Source organism: Lutjanus erythropterus, chromosome 20, assembly GCF_056507025.1.
Source record: "Lutjanus erythropterus isolate fLutEry1 chromosome 20, fLutEry1.hap2, whole genome shotgun sequence".
NCBI classification, from domain to species: Eukaryota; Metazoa; Chordata; class Actinopteri; order Lutjaniformes; family Lutjanidae; genus Lutjanus; species Lutjanus erythropterus.
The window spans coordinates 3147219-3165113 of record NC_139336.1 but is presented as its reverse complement, the minus strand read 5'-3'; the positions used below and the strand labels follow the sequence as shown (position 1 = coordinate 3165113).

Here is a 17895-nt window from a genome sequence, read left to right as displayed (position 1 = left end):
CCTCCAGTAAGGGCCTCTGATGGCCCTTTGTGCTGCATTCACTGGCTCCTCGTCAACTCATAAAGTCAGAAACATGATAACACGATGAAGTCATATGTACCAGGTGTTTGACATGTACTGCAGCAGTGAAATAATGGACACCTGACATAAACATGATGTAAGCTGTTACATGATATGATGTTCATATGGGTATTAAAGGGGCAGTTCACCCCAAAATCAAAAATACATGACCTGTAGTGCTGTTTATCCATCTAGAGCCTAATTTGAGGTAACTCCAGTCATATTTCCTTATTGTTTTGTGCTGTTTGGTGCTAAAGCTTCTTTAGTGGCCACTAGCACCTGTGCTCAGTTTACTGTCGTCCCTGTCAACATGGCTGCTCAAAATATTGTCCTCCTGATATGCACTTCTATTCATAATACTACCAGTGTTTTTGAAGCACTCATCTCAAGTTTCTATATTTTAAAAAAACTTAGTAACAGTATCATGTTTTTAAATCAATTTATTTAATTAAGAAATCTCTGATATTCTTCCAAGTACCACTAGAGGGAACTTGTGTACCACCAGTCATGCATACCACAGTTTGGGAGTCTAGGATCTAGTTTTTTTTCTGGTGTGAGTTGCAGAGTTTTGGAGATATTCAAATCCAAAAGCAGTGTCTTTTTCTAGAAATCATGACCCAGTTACTCAAGATAATCCACAGACTTTGTTATAAACAGTTTCATGTAGGAACTACTTTCCTTCTAATAGAAAGAAAGTCAGTAAGGCCAGAGTTTTGGAGATATCTGCTGTTGAGTTTTGGAGATATCTGCTGTACAAATGTTTGTCTTTTCTCCTCCCAAGATAATCCACAGATCTTGTTGTTAGCAGTTTCATGTAGTACTGCAGTACAATCTATAGGAACGACTTTCTCTGTGAGAAAGAAACATGAGATTACTCCTAACAAGGTCTGTGGATTATCTTGAGTAACCAGATCACGAGTTTTGGAAAGAGACATTGATTTTGAATTTTTCAAATGCATTTTTTTTTTTTTTTGGTGCTTTGAGCACCACAAACCAAGTGCCATTAAGTCCCATTATGCTGGAGAGAAGACAGACATCTCTTCAACTGATATCTCTAAAACTCTGCCAGTCATGATAAAAAAAAAATCTAGATGAATAAACAGCACTACAGGCCAGGGGAAAAAATATGTACTTTTGATTTTGGGGTGAACTGTCCCTTTAAGCTGAGAGACAGTTTCCAGTTGCCCATCATGTTTCTAAGTGAAACACTAGGTTTCATTGTCTGACTTCACCACTATGTGCTGTCCTGTATTTCAGTGCTGCCCTGTAAAAAAAACACTTATTTGGTGATTTTGAATCTTTTGCTCAAACCGATTGTAAGAGTTGAGATACTTCTCTTATTTCTTAGGCCAAACAAATCATTTACAAACCCACTGGATCATCTAAAAAATGACTATTTTTCAAGCTGCTGAACAGATGACACTTTGGAGTGTTTTTCATTGGACAGCGACAAGTTGTCAGCTGATGACATATACTACCTCCTGGTGGTTAACTTAGAAAATGTTCAATTTTACAAGTTGATGAGGCCCCTCTGGACGTACTGTTATTTCAGTGTTTTACTACAATTCCCAAAATGCAGTGGTATTGTTCAAGTAATCTGTGCATTTAGCACTGGTCAGAGTTTCACTGGGTGTGTTTCAGACTGATCCCCACGGTACTTGTGTGTCACACACCCCCCACCACCTGATTAAATATACTAGAAAGGCTCGATATCTCTATCATAGTAGTCTTATTTCAAGTTGTATGCACCAGAGACATGTATGCATGTATACATGCACATGCACAGAGGCAGACCGCCACTCGATGAGACCGGAGACGTGTTGATGTGTCTCTCAGTGAGTCTCGATCACCACCGGCTCAAACACACCAGGTGTCCCTCTGCGAAAACACACAAACACGTGATCACTTGAACAGAAGAAACTGACAGAGTAAACGAGTGAAGCTGTTGTAAGTCAGTGTACCTGGTGGTGAGCTGTGTCCCACTGAGGGCCGTGGTCCCGTCTTTGCTCACAAACAGTCTCAGGTTGCTGTCTGAAGGACAGAATAAAAAAAAAATCATATTTTTCTATAAAAATAATAATATAAAATATATTATAACATATATAAAATCAGATAATTCTTTATTGTTTTGGAGTAACAAGGTCACATGACATTGAAGCTATTAAAAAATCTATATTATTCCAGAAAAATATTAATATAAAATAGAAGAAGCACTAAAATCCAATAAAAAAGACGAGTGTCTCCTTTGTTCAGTGTCGTTTTACAATTCTGCACTGATTTGGAGTGACTGTGCCACATGACTTGGAAGCTATTGAATTAAAATTAATATCTTTCCATAAGAATATTAATATAAAATAGAATAATTTTACTAAACTCTAATAAATACAGCTGTGTCTTATTTGTCCAGTGTAGTACTGGTTTGAAGTCACTTGGTCACATGACCTGGAAGCTATTATATAAAAATCTATATATTTTTTCCCTAAAAAAAAATTCATATTAGAAAATAGAAGAAGCACTAAAATCCACTAAACTATGTGTGTCTCATTTGACCAGTGTAGTAATACAATTCAGCATTGATTTGCAGTCACTTGTTCACATGACTGGGAAGCTATTGAATAAAAATCATTAAGATATTAATATAAAATAGAATAATTACTAAAATCAAATACATATAGGTGCATCTTATTTGTCTGGTGTAATTCATTATTGGTTTGGAGTCACTTGGTTGCATTACATGAAAGGAACTGGGGAAAAAATCCAGTATATAGAGGTGTGTCTCACTTGTCCAGTTAATTTTTACAATTTTCTATTATTTGGAGTCACTTGGTGACATGATATGAAAGCTCATGAAAATCCAGAGGAGAAGTTACCACAGTCTGTGATCCACAGACAGCTCACACTCTGTCGTACCTTCATTGTTGCTGCTGTCAGAGAAGTTCTGACTCTGGACGATCTTCTCCACAATGTCATCTGCATCGATGCGGGTGTCGTCCACACAGCTGGGCTGTCTCTCCACCGTGTCCTTCTTCCTCCTGTTGTTGGACAAGGCAAACAAAGAGAGACAAGATTCATATCTGTAACACAGCACAGACAGGCCCTGCTTCATACAGCAAGTCATCAAACTGAAACGTGACAGGTGGTGATATTTCACACTGCTCCTAGAGGGCAGCATAGAGTCACTGCTGCACACGATGCTCTTTGATCTAATTATCTTTATCTATAACTACTAGCTGCTGTTAGCTAAGTTAGCCATGTAGCTAGCTGACGCTCAGTGAACAGAGTCGGACCAGGACCAAACACAGCCTCCAAGACCAACAGAGGCCAGTCTGACAACTGTACCAGGGTGGTTTACAGTGACTCCGACTAGGACTCTGACTCCGAGGACAATGAAGACATGACAGACAGGGACAGGCGAGACATGAAGCAGAGAAGAGCGAGAGGAAGGTTAGACATCAGAGAGGCAGCACAGAGCCAGAATATTCTCACATCTAACAGTGAGTTTTATTTAATGGTTAGAAACTTGAATTCAGAAGTTATAATGTTGTATTTTCACATTAAATAAGGAAGATAGATGCAAGAATATTTCCTTTCTGGACATTTTGTGATTTTATTTAGTTTATTTATTTGACTATAAAAGCACAGAGAGCCTGTGAAAGTGGTAAACATGATGAATCAGACTGTCGCCTCACATGCGAGGTCAGGCTGAGGCTAGCTGGTTAGCATCCTAACTTCACTAGATATCTCTGCAACACAATGCATAGACATCTGTTCATAATGTTAGTTATTTGAAAAATTTAGGTTAAAATTTTGGTCATATCTTACACACTGCACCTTTAAGTCTGGTGATATTTTAGATATTTCTTACGGCCAACAAATCCCATGAAAAGAACAAAACCAAGACTGAATATATACAAGTATTGTGTCTTTTTCCTCTGTGTCATAGAGCATTGTTGTCCAACCACTATTAAAAACACATCAGTGAGTCGCACTGTTCCTTCATGACCATGAACACACACACTGTAGTTTATTTTGACTCACACACCGTCCTGCTGCCAGAAATATCCACTAATGTGTATTAATCCACCAGTGGAAATAGTCCCTAACAAATGCACTGTTTCCCCCTATTTGAGTCACATTTGCTAAAAAGTACAGTGACCAGCAGGTTTTGGAAATTACCGAGTTGTTTTTTTTTTTTTTTATAAAACATATATATTTGTAAGGTGTTTTCAAAGAGTGCAACAGACAGGGAAGGAAGTTGATTTGACCTTTTCATGGGACTTGTTTCAAATACCAGAAAAAGTACATATCACCAGTATTATCCTTTGCTGCTGATGATGCTGCTGAACATGAAGATGCTCATCATGTTAACTTTTCTATTTAAGTTACAAGAGAGTGTTTCCTGTTTCATTTTTCACGGGGGCCTGATCAAATATTAAATAGTCATGGGGACTTTCAGTCGGTTGCAAGCTGTGTAATAAAACTGAGACCTGCCTTCTTCCTGTCAGCTTCTTGCCCCTTTGGACTTCTTTCTAGCACATGTCAATGATCAACTAATTATCAGTCTGATGAGACGGAGCAACAGGTGTGTGTGCACAGAATAAACAAGCGCCCTCCCCTTCTCCCGGAAACCAATTGAATTATATTATAACACCCTGCAGAGCGAGCAGTCAGCAGGCCTACAGGTCAGTCAGGGTGTGGAGGTAAACACAGGAGTGTGCTGCTGCTTCCCCTCATTAACTGATAGTTGATCTGAAAACAGGTGAGTACTGTAAACTGTCAGCCTCATTTCAAAGAGGTGGATAAACTGAGTTTACACTCACTGGCCACTTCATGAGGTAAACCTGTTCAACTGCTTGTTAACACAAATATCTAATCAGCCAATCACATGGCAACAACTTGATGCTCTGAGTGAAAATGCCTTGTTGATGCCAGAGGTCAGAGGAGAATGGTCAGACTGGTTTGAGATGATAGAAAGGCAACAGTAACTCAAATAACCAGTCGTTACAACCAAAGTATGCAGACGACCATCTCTGAACACACAACACGTCGAACCTTGGGCATAGGCAGGATCCAGACTCAGTGTTACAGGGATACTGACCTATGTTGACAACCTGGGAATGAGACTCAACAATCAACTAACTTTCTCCAGAGTCACTTGTGGCAGCTTTATATAAAATCATTCCTGTAGATTCTGCTGCAGAGAGAAAGTAGTTCCTACATGAAACTGCACACAATGTCTGTAATCTGGATAAACAACAGGTCAGAAAGAAATTTTCATCTTAAATTTTGTAGTATTTTGTTCATATGTTTTTAAATTAAATTAATTTATTTGATTTTTAAAATTGTAAGGTGTCTCTCACTGTACCACTAGAGGGGGCTGGAGAACCTTGGCTTTCATAAGAACTTTCTACAATGTGACAATTTACAATTTAGCTCCATGACAGCAGCAGATGAAGTGGTGAGTGTGAAGTGGTTTCTGTGCTGCTCCGTCCACGTGACCATCAGAGCCTCTCAGACAGCAGTGAATTCCTGGAGAATCTCTGGCATGTAAGTTTACACATACCTGAGATGAGCCCCTGATGTTTATCAGAGTGAGTCCAGACATGCCTCACAGTGAGATCACATCATCGCAGGCATGAGTGTTTGTCAGCGCAGGTGTGTGTGTGTGTGAGTACCTGGAGGATCTGTTGGACATGAGGGCTGCAGCAGAGGGTGGAGGAGGTCTCTCCGGTTTGGTGGGGGTCGCTTGTCGGTGCAGCTCGGTGGGGGTGGAGGGAGGCGGCTGGGAGGAGGAGGAAGGGTGGGCGACCCCGCAGGAGACGCTGCTGCTGGAGGAGGCGTTCCTGTGGTGACTGAGGTCGGTCAGGCTGGAGCAGCGAGAGTGAGCCGTGCTGTAGCCTGGAGGAGAGGAGCGGGTTAGCGCAGGAGCTGACGTTAGCATGAGAGTAAAGGAGCAGCGTGAGGATGAGGAGGGACAGTTCACTGACCTGAGATCTTGCTGTGCTGGCTGGCGTAGCTGGAGCTGCGGACGTGACAGGTGTGAAAGACGTCATCTGGGGCGGACGAACTCTCTCCCTCCTCAGGCAGCCCTGAAGAACACACACAGCAAACACACACCTGACTGCACCATCAACACTATTTTTACTTAGACACTCAATAATTTTGCTTAATTATTGAGAACCGTTGTTAAAGGGATAGTTCTGACTTTTGAAGTATGGTTGTTTGAGGTACCTCACAGTCAGTGTATTACCTACAGTAGATGGAGGTCGACACTCCTCCAGCTGGTTAGAGCAGACAAAGAGAAGAGTAATGCAGAGCAGTTACCTGAGCTGCGTACTGACGACTGTCTGGGTTTGAAGGCTCGAGGAGCCTCTGCGATGCCTCCTAGTGTCTGTACTGCATCAGTGCTCTCTCCCTTACAGTCCAGCTGCAGGGTGGGGTCCTCGTCCCCGATGGAGACAGATTTGGCCGTACTGGGAGGCCTGCCAGTGAAGACACAGGCACAAAACATAAAGAGTATGATGAAAACTCACCACAGTCACATTCACAGAGGCAAAGACTACACGGGATGAAAGGGACAAAGTTCTCTTCAGTATCAAAGTAATCCAGTGAAAGTTGTCTGTACATCAGTGGGTCAGTTGCAAACAGGAACTGCTAATCTCTAAGTCATCATACTTTTAAAGGTATATAGAAAAAATAAGAAGAGTTTCTCCAGTTCTCTCCAACATCATTCTTCCTGTTTATATCTCCCCAAATAATGGGAACTCAAATTCCAAAACTTAGAACATGACTATCCTTCAGACCACAGTGAGACCTCGTTTCCACTGCAGGGACCAGGGTCTAAATTAAAGGGATAGTTCAGATTACATGATGTGGGGTTGTATGAGGTACTTATCAATAGTCAGTGTATTATCTACAGTAGGTGAAAGTCAGTATGACCCCAGTTTGGAAAAGCAGACAGGGGTCCTGACACCAAAGACAGTTTCAGCAGCAAAATGTATTTTAGACACCTAAAAAAAAGGTCTACCAGAAAAAATCAAGATCTGTGCATGTTAAGATTTAGAATATTTTCACCACTTTACCTCATCATCAGACAGCCATTTACTTTGGCACTACATTTTCTAAACTTTACTTTCATAGAGATTTCAAAGATGGTGCATGGATATGTTTTTCAGAACTTGTGTCCTGGTCACCATAAATATTTCACCATGTTCAGTTGAGTGATTTTGGCCTTACACAGCTGTGGCAGGTTGCACTGAATATAGACATCAACACTCCATGTGCAAGATTGGTGTAACTTCATGAGCAGCATTTCAACATCACGGTCACCATCACTCATTTTTTTTGCATTTGTTGTCTCTCCATAAACTACAGTAACTCATCAGCTGATCCACTAAGTGATGCAGTGCGCAACACAGGCAGGCGTAGGAATACAGAGGTTAAGACGGTTGAGAAAAGTAGTGCCAGATAAAGGGCTGTCTGATGGCAAGATAAAGCAGCGAAAATATTCTACGTATAGCCTACATTTGGACTGATATTATATTCAGCTGCTGACCCTCTCCACAGCAGTACATTGCTTAGCCTCCTACACTGGTGCTCCTGCTGCTTCTCCAAACTTGGGGCGCGTTGACCTCCATCTACAACATTATTTTACCCCCCAAAAAGTCAGTGGGTAGTACTTTTCAAAAGTACAGGAACTTTGGGGGTGGAGCTTCAGTACATCAACAGGGAGTTACAGAAGAACGCACATGACAGATGGACCAACTGTCATTGTTGTTATGCAGTTACGCACAAAAATGCCTTTTAAAAACAGCTGTCGCTTTTTTAATACATCAGTGAAATAATCTGCCTAAACGTCTCAGGTCATCACAGTGACAACGCAGCTGAAGAAGTTCCAGAGTAAAAGTTCTATGTATTTTGGGTGGAAATGTGGCATACGTGCTGGAAAATTCTTCTTTTTTTTTTTTTTTTTACATTGCTACAACTCAGAAAGTACCAGCTACATTATATTCATGGATCAATGACACTCTCCTCTATCCACTCATATACAGGTATGTTTTCTGTGTTAAAAACATGTAGAGACAGACAACACCCAGTGGGTGACAGAGGTAGACAGGAGGTGTTGGGGAGATGCAACTGAATGATATACTGATCAATCGGTTGGCTGATTAATTTGGCTGATAATCTGGCATTTTGAGATAATCAGCATCAGCCACACCTTAACTCATGAGGCAGATAAACAAAAAATACATCATTATTCTTATTTGGATTGATTGTTAAAATTACTATGGTATAATAACTTTTGCAGGAATCTGTACTAAATGATTTTTTTTTTTTAAGTCAAATCTGATTTATAGGACAGGACATCTCTGCCTCATTATATTCATCATTAATTTAGAAGTTTTTTGACACTCTTTGCTTTTGCTTAACATATATTGGACCTCCTGTGATTTGAAATTTGCAGAAAGCCATATATAACGATTTTCATAAAATTTTGATCAATTGTGCAGCCTTAGTGCAGACACAGCTTTGGGCAGCCCTGTCAGTGTGGTACACCTCCTTTGAGTTTTGTGAAGGAAGTGAAAAGTTAGTTTGGAGCTCTGTACTGTAACTCTCAGCGTCAGACTTTGAAAACCTCTCACAAAGAGGAACTCACGTTTTAAAGCAGGGATCCCCTGACAGAAGAGTCATCCCAATTGTTACCTGTAAAAAAAGACAGATGTTTTAGTAAACCTATGTGCTGATCACTTCAGTCTGTGTGTGTGTGTGTGTGTGTGTGTGTGTGTGTGTGTGTGTGTGTGTGTGTGTGTGTATTTTCGCCCTGCCTTGAGGATAGAGTTGTCCTGTCGAGTGTTTTTGGTGTCATAACCCTCCAGGATGCAGCAGCGAACTGTGGAGCCTGAACCAGCAAACTCTGCAATGTTGAGATCAGCAAAACCTAACTGGAGACAGACACACAGACACACAAACACACAAACACAGTGGAAAGTTGTACACAGATTTAGAATAAAGTCTGGCTCAAGTCTGGTTCACTTCTTTTTATTTCTGTTCTGAATCATCAGGAATGCTTCTTCTTCTTCCTGTCAGATATCTGAACATACTTTTGGTTCAGATCGTATTTGTTGTGTCAACACAGTGTGTATCACATCTGTAACTAACACTCAATCAGTGCTGTCATGTGAGGAAGTGAATGGAGACGGACCACAGAGATTTGATGTAGAAGTCAATAACCTCCTTTAACCTCTTCATTCAGGATTTTCTGCCCAGTCAGCACTGCTTCTCACTTGAGGGGTCACAGTCTGTGGCAGTGCTGCCGTGTGTGAATGTGTGTGTCAGTGTACTTCATCGTCATGTCGATACTATTAACAAACCCGGTGAAAATTCATCCCATCTGTTTTTTCAGTGAATCAGAAAATCTCATTAAACTTATAAAAATGCTTCGCTGAGAAGGCGGACATTCTTTTCTGCAAAGTGGAAGCGGAAAATTTGAAAGTTTCCTGGAATAAAGTTGAATAAAGTTTACTTTATTCTAAGTATGTCAACTTAATTCTTGAAATGAGAAAAAAAACTTTTTCTTCTGTCTGACATGAATCCAGAAAGTTTAACTTTATCCCCAACATTTTGACTTTATTTTCAACATTTCAACTGTATCTTTATCTTTGACTTCATTCACCACATTTCAATTTTATCCTTGAAATTTCAACTTTATTTTGAATTTATCCTCTTCATTTTGACTTTATCCTCAACATTTCTATGTTAGCTCAACTTTATCTTCAGCATTATTTTGACTTTATCTTTGACATTTCCACTGTAGACTCAACATTTCAACTTTATCTTCAACATTCTGACTTTATCCTCTACATTCAAACTTTATCCTCGACATTTCAAGTTAATTTTCAACATTATTTTGACTTTATCTTCAACATTTTTACTGTGTCCTCTACATTTCAACTTAATCTTTGACAGTTCAACTTTATTTCGGATATTTCAACTTTTCCCCGACATTTCAATTTTATCCAAAACAATTCAACTTAAACCTCAATATTTCAACATTATTTCGACTTTATCTTTTCCACCTTGACATTTCAACTGTATCATCCTATTTTGACTTTATCCTCCACATTTTGATTTTAAATTTAAAAAAAAAAGTTTTTTTCTCTTCTTTTTCTCCTTATGCCTGGCCCTAATACTCTACCTATCTATCTATGTATCTATTAATACTATGTCATAATAAACTAGCTGACTAACTAATATTTCTTATTCTGGAATAAGGATGTCTTGAAAACTGATACTTCAGTACCAAGTTGATGCCAAACTTTTGAAAATGTGATGTTATTTTTTTTACAGTAGCAGAGGTACCACAGAGGCAGTTCTTCCGGACATGATGGGAACAACCTAATCACTTACAAACGCTGTTGGCTGCTGTTAAATGCCAGAGGAAGGAGACAAACGCCCACCAGCACTGAACAACAACAACTACACATGTAAGACAACAACATGTGCAGCTGCAGCAACAGCTCTGCTTCCACTTGTCCAAGAGAAAGAGTAACGATGCACGGTTCAACTCTGTTAACTCACAAGTGATAAGGCAGAGGTCAGAGTAAGTATTGCTGACTTCCAGAAAGACCTCTCAGTCAAATACACACACACACACACACACACACACACACACACACACACACACACACACACTGGCTGCAGCGGTGCACACAGAAGTCCATCCAGTTCACTCTGTCAGCTCAGCTGATCACTGCTCAAAGCACAACAATCTGGGTTAAATCTTAAAACTGTGTGGTTCTTTTCTACACTATGCAGCCGAACACCAGACTGAAAAATACAATATAGACCTACAGATGTTTTCTACGATTCTGTTCAAATGAACTGTTAAAATATGAAGAGAAAAGAGGGAGAGAATAATAGAAAAAGCAACAGCAACTCGATGTCTGAGCAGAAATGACTTTTGCATTTCCTTCAGACATGACAACATGCTCTCTGACAGAGATTTGTGGCAGAATCAGTAAATCTCCCCCTCAGTCTTTTGTCTTAGAAGCTCAGAAGAGTTTTTATTTCAGGTGGCACAGAAAAACAACAATGGCTTTTATCAAGGTAGGTATGGAGAGTCATGGAAATCCACTGGTATTGGTATCAACCACTGAATATCTGGTATTGAGACATCTCTACTCTGGAACATTTTTAATCCCACCTACAAAACTCTGATCAGTCTTTCTTCCAAACAGCAAAACAGCTGCCATCACTTTAACTGATGTTTTACCACAAGACAAGTGAAGACAAACAGTTTTAAAGTCCTCCCATGACAAACACACTGTACACACATTACTCAACACAGAGGGACCCTAATGATCAACTTACACAGATAAAATGATCCCTGCTGTATAATTAGTGTGTGACAGGGCAATAACACAAACCTTATGGGCTCTTCTGCAGCTCAAACAGCTGATACTTTAAACTGCAGGACTGCTGCTTCAAGTTCAGCTGTTACCACACACACACACACACACACACACACACACACACACACACTTCACAGAGTCATTCCCCTCTGACTGTGCCCTGTCACATGCCCAGGGCTGTAACAAAGCCCTGTGATGTTTACATGGTTGTTATTTAACACAGCTTTTACCATCAGTGACACTGTAAAAGTGTGTTTTATGAATACAGCAGGGTACTGTCAGCTTTATGAGTTCGCAGGTCAGACAGGTCAGCTGAGCCGGATTCAACTGGAGTAAAAATGAGTTTTAAGATCTTATTTTAGTGGCTGCTAATCACATACTCAGAAAATAAACTTACCTTTGAGAAAGCCTTTCCTCCTTTCAGCTCCTGCAAAGATGGAGAACAAAGTAGTGTGAGATTCCTCCTAACACCATCTCTACACTCAGATCCTTAAACATATGACATCACATCATATGGAAACAATATGGAACCTGAAGTTCAATCCTGGGACAGAAGCTGCAGAGCAAACCAAGTATACTGTACATTATTGTCACCATGCAGAATGATCTTCCTGTATTACTGGGTAGTATGAGGGGTATGGCAGCATCTTGCCTGAGGTGGTAAATACCTAAGTGCAAATACTTTGTTACAGTACTTACATACATTTCTAGGTATCTGTACTTATAACTTTCAGACAATTTTCCTGTTTTTTTTTCTTTCTTTCTTTTTTTTTAATTATTTTTCCCTGCAATTTCAACACAAATATCTGTACTTTCTACTCCTTACATTCTCAAAACAGGCAAAACAAAAACAATTTTAAGATGTAACAAGATGAAAAACTACAAAACAAGATGTAATACCATGTAACACGTAAACAGTATAAAGGATGTAACAAGACAAAAATGACATCAGACGAATAAAATTAAAAGATGTAACAAGACAGAAACAATGTAAAAGGTGTAACTAGATGAGTACAATGTAACAAGGCGAAAACAACGTAACAGTAAAAAAACAGCACACAATAGATAACAAGACAAAAATGCTGCAACAATATGTAACAAGTCAAAAATGGTGTAAAAGACGTAACAAGATGAACACAACGTAACAAGCAAAAAACAGTGTAACAGCAGGTGAAAAGGATGTCAAAGATGTAACAACACAAAAATGTAGTAACAGAACATAACAAAAGGAAAATGCTGTAACAAGATGTAACAAGAATAAAATTATGTAAATGATATAACAAGACAACAATGTATGTAATAATGTAACAAGAGATGTAACGACAAAAAAGAAGTACAGGATGCAACAAGATAGAACAAGCAAATAATGATGTAAAAACGTAATGGGACAAAAAAGATGTGAAAGACATAACAAGACAAAAACAACATAAAAAATGTAACAAGTCAAAAATGACATAAAATACATAATGACGAAAAAAGAAGATAAGTAACGTAACAAGAGAAAAATGACATAAAAATGTAACAAGAGTGACAGACTTGGCCGTAGAGAAAAGGTGATGTTCAGTTAACTCGTCCTTGTGTCCTTCAGAGATCGACTTTTTACTTTTATATTTGAGTACATTTCAGAGTCTGTTCTTTTTTACTTTTACTTCAGTAAAGAAGTTGAATCAGTTCTTGTACTTTTACCAGAATCTTTTGTCACACAAGTATCTTTACTTCACCTCTTATTATTGAAAAATAGAATAGTATCGTGTTATAAACTGAGAATGGTATCATTATGATAGGATGTTTGTCACTTTATAACAAGATATTTTCATGTTACTACAGCATACAAAAACCCACATCATTACAGATCACATTATAAAACAAAACTTTTCTTGTTATAATAATATACTATTTATTTTCTTATAACATGCAAAGTTTCACATTATAATACATATATTCTGTTATAACACATATTATATTCTTGTTCTAACATGATAATAATGTAAGGTATCGCATTATAACATGATACTGATCTGTTTTTCTTTTTCTGGCATGGCAGCAATACGCACTGCCTTTGAATTCATAACCCAGAGAAAAAAGGGGAGAGCTGGCTGCTGGGAGTTGTAGTTTACCTTGCGTACAGAGACCCTGCAGATGCAGGGGTCCAACACTCCAGTGGTTGGATTGGCAATCATTTTACACACGAAAGAGAACTTCTTCCCCCATCGAACACAGTTCTGCTGCACCTCCTCTCTGCACACACACACAAACACACACACTGATCAGGATGGACTGTTTGAGAGACAAACATGTATATTGGAATAAATAGACAGCTCAACAAGACGTCTGATACAGTGGAACTACAACCCTCTCCTCCTGGTCCCCTCCTCCATTAAAGGGCTAGTTTGGATTTTTTTTTAAGTGGAATTGTATGAAGTACTCCTCCACAGTCAGTGTATTACCTACCATGGATGGTGGTTGACACACCCCTAGTTTGGAGGAGCAGCAGGAGTACTGGTGTAGGAAGCTAAGCAATGTACTGCTGTGGACAGGGTCAGCAGCAACATGTATTTTAGACACCTAAAAAAAAATCAATATCAGTATAAGTGTACGATATATGTTGAATATTTCACCACTTTACTTTGTTGTCAGACAGTTTTTTTCTGACCAACCAAACTCCAGAGGCAAAAATGGTCATTTTACCAGATAGAAGATGTGAGTTGCTGGTCTCCCACTACCTTGATGTGTTAATTTGTTTGTGTTATTATCTGACTTCAGTGACTCCAAACTAACCATTTAAAACACAGAAGTCTCACAATAACACAAACAAATTAACACATCAAGGCAGCAGGAGACCAACATAATTCCAGTTTTGCGAGAGATAAAGTTACTGGTTTTGCCAAAGGAGTTTGGTTGGTTTGGAGAGAGTGATATCTGGCTTTTATAATTCCATTTTTTTGTCAGAGAAGTCTGTCAGACAGCAAGGTAAAGCAGTGAAATATATATATATATATATATATATATATATATATATATATATATATATATACATGTACAGCATACACTTGAACTTACATTGACTTTTTTAGGTGTCTAAAATATATTTTGTTGCTGACCCTGTCAACAGCAGTACATTTCTTAGCTTTCTACACCAAACTGGGGGCCTGTTGACCTCTACCTACTGACTGTGGAGAAGAACCTCATACAACCACACATCCAAAATAATCTGAACTATCCCTTTAACATTTCCTGCTGCTGCTGCTTCACATTAAAAGTCTTTCAAACAAGTGAACCAATCCGTAGGCTTTTATTGTGAAGTGGCTTTACAAAATTAATTTGTCACAAAGAACATCAGAGCTTTGTCGGGGGTGTTATTCTTCAATGAAGAACTGGTCCTCACAAAAACATGTGGACATTAAATCTTGCAGGGATGAAAGGACGCTGAAGGAGCAGTGAGCTGTGCTTTGATTAATTTAAACAGGGCCTGAATTATGGCTTCAATGGCAGCCATATGACTCAGTACAGAACAAGACCCTACTCACTGTGGAAATGACATTTTTCCTCATACCTTGTATGCACTACCTGTAGTGCTGTTTATCCATCTAGATAGTTTTGTTGTGAGTTGCAGAGTTTTGGAGATATCAGCTGTAGAGATGTCTGCCCTCTCTCCAATATAATGAGATTAGATGGCACTCAGATTGTGGTGGTCAATGTACCAAAAAAAACATTTGAAAAATTCAAAACCAGTGTCTCTTTCCAAAAATCATGATCCAGTTACTCAGGATAATCCACACACCTTTTTGTGAGCAGTTTCATGTAGGAACTACTTTCTTTTAATTAGAGAGAGTAGTTCCAGTATATTCTACCACAGAAGGAAAGTAGTTCCTACATGAAACTGCTCTCAATAAGGTGGACTATTTTGAGCAACCAGGTCATGATTTCATTGCAGTTCAGTTGTATTTCTTATGGTTTGACCACCAGAGGACTAATTCCAGTTAGTCCCACTATACTGGAGAGAAGTCAGACAAATCTACAGCTGATATCTCCAAAACTCTGCAGCTCACACCAAAACTGAAGCACTACAGGCCAGAGGAAAAATATGTTTTTTTGATTTTGAGGTGAACTGTCCTTTTTTGCATTTTGTATGCATTATTAAACATAGGACATTACATTAAACGCCACTGTATGCCTCGTCTTAGAAAACAGAAATTAGGCCACATGGCCATGCAGTTGATGCTCCAGATGATCTCATCTGGGTCTGTTGGGGGGTTTTCCACTGACTCAGATTGAAAACAGATTCAGTGTTTATCTGCAAGTAGTCTGCTGTTGGACATTTCTTGCTGTCCCTGCCTCACTCACACCCTGCAAACAAATGATTTTAGCACTGATGATGCAGTCAGTTTCACATATTGTCTATGTGGTGTCCAAGGCAGAGGAATAAAAACAGAACCAGGCAAACTGATAGTTTATAACTCTATTTGGTGACATGGTTCAACAGAGCAAACATGATGAGCTTATGTTGGACTGCATCCCTCCATGAACTCTGTAGCTCTGATGTAACAGAGTGAAATCCATCTGGAGGAGATGGTCCCTCATATCAGTGCTAAAGAGGATCTGCTGCATATGCAGGAGATGGTTAAATGATGTTACTTTCATATGTGTAGCATCCACTTGTAAGGAAACAGTGGACATTAAATTACAATTTACCTTAACTAGAGTTACTGCCTCGCAACAATTTTAGTTTTTTTCATGTCTGTCCAGACTCATATAATGTATGTAGTGAAGACTTTGGAGGAATTTAATAAAAGATAAAGTAAAATTTAAAATGGAAGATTCCAGTTAATAATTTCCAGTGAGACACATGCTGTCTTCACTTCAAGACTATTCTTACAGAGGAGGACAGAGGACTGATAGAGAGTTGAACATTATGATGTCACAGTGAAGCTGACCATTGACCTTTTGGATATAAAATGTCATCACCTCATTTTATCCTGATATACATTTGTGTGATGTTTTGTCGTATTTAGCATATGAATTCTTGAGTTAAGGCCAAATGTGTTTTGTGCCTTTTTAGGCGTATTTTGAAATGAAATTGCGTGAAAACAACTGCAATGAAATGTTGCACATGAAAATTGCAAAAAAAAAAAAAAAAAAGTTGCAAGTTTTCATAAAAAATCAAAGGCAATATGTTCCATGGAGAAATAGTGGTCTAAAGGTGTTTTCACACAAGGTACAATTGCTTTGCACTGTACAATTAAGTATAAAATCCTGGGTTAGGGTTAGCCTGAGTACAAAATGGTTTGCTTTCACACCTGATGTGGACCATACTCAAATACACATGAACTGTACTCAAGACCACCTTTTCAAGTAGACCCAAGTCGGCATTTCCTGAACTAGACTTTGGGGTCAATCCGGCCTGGGCCCCTGATGTGAAAACCCACAAAGTAACCTCACCAAAAAGCTTAAGGATTATAAAAGTTCCAACAAAAGCTACTTTCTTTGTTGATGAAGAAGTGCACCTGCACGGTATTCCACAAGGAAGCAAAATCTGTTTAGAGCTCAAACAGCTCAAAACAGCACAAAACAGTAAAATACAAAAACACATAGAACAGTGATAAATGTCAATACCAATAACAAGCCTTGTGTTCTTTTCAGTACCTGTGACAAACTGAACAAAACAATAAAAAATACAAAAAGATAGTAAATAATAAAACACTGAGTTGGTTCACTGAAAGTTGGTGTATGACATTTGCAGTGGGACTGAATGATCAAATTTGCAGAAAGGTTTCAGAGTTTGGACAAAATTTAAAGGTCCTGCAGAATTCATGGAGATTCATGGTTGAATTAATTGCATTAATTGCTGCAATCGCATTTTCCCGGAGGTACTGAATGTATCTCACATGTAATATATATGTGCATCATATCATCAGTGGTGTTTTATAGCATTAATTGCATGGCTTTGTTGAATACTCACTTCTGATTGGTCAATTACTGCATTCTAAGGTCCATTACTTCCTCATAGCTATGAATAACAGACTGTTGTTAGGCTATGGACACAGTTCTGATCATTAATATTTTGTGACACATTATTGATATTTGGTACATAACCATGTAATAAGCGGGATAATGTACAGTGAGCAGGTTGTTATTGTGAAATAATGCATCATCCTGTCTGGATTTATTTCTCAGTAACGACCTGCTCACTCATTATCCCTTACATGATCACAGATGGCAGTGATTCATCTCTGCAGTGTGAGGGTGTGGAGGTGATGGTGGCCTACACGTTATTTAGGTTGAGAAAATGAGAAGTGCCGTCTTTTCTCAATCAGCACAACTACTGAGGTTTTCCTTTTGCAGGGAGCTGAACATCAACATGCTCCATGATTGTGGAGCAGGGTGGAGCCAGGAAACAACAAAGACCAAAAAAGCTGGCGTGCTC

At 38.9% G+C, this 17895-nt stretch overlaps 1 protein-coding gene across 1 annotated transcript in view; it reads right to left on the bottom strand.

Moving 5' to 3' along the window:
- Window positions 1-886: 886 nt before the first annotated feature.
- Window positions 887-17895, bottom strand: part of eeig1b (estrogen-induced osteoclastogenesis regulator 1b) — a 31212-nt gene continuing 14203 nt past the window's right edge. The window contains exons 3-12 of the mRNA XM_084746154.1: window positions 13589-13709; window positions 11869-11898; window positions 8886-9002; window positions 8717-8763; window positions 6385-6542; window positions 6048-6149; window positions 5736-5958; window positions 2971-3092; window positions 2022-2091; window positions 887-1938 (exon numbers count right to left, since the gene is read on the bottom strand). Coding sequence (XP_084602280.1) covers window positions 1893-1938; window positions 2022-2091; window positions 2971-3092; window positions 5736-5958; window positions 6048-6149; window positions 6385-6542; window positions 8717-8763; window positions 8886-9002; window positions 11869-11898; window positions 13589-13709 — 1036 coding nt within the window. The 3' untranslated portion in view covers window positions 887-1892. The remainder of the gene's footprint in view (window positions 1939-2021; window positions 2092-2970; window positions 3093-5735; window positions 5959-6047; window positions 6150-6384; window positions 6543-8716; window positions 8764-8885; window positions 9003-11868; window positions 11899-13588; window positions 13710-17895) is intronic.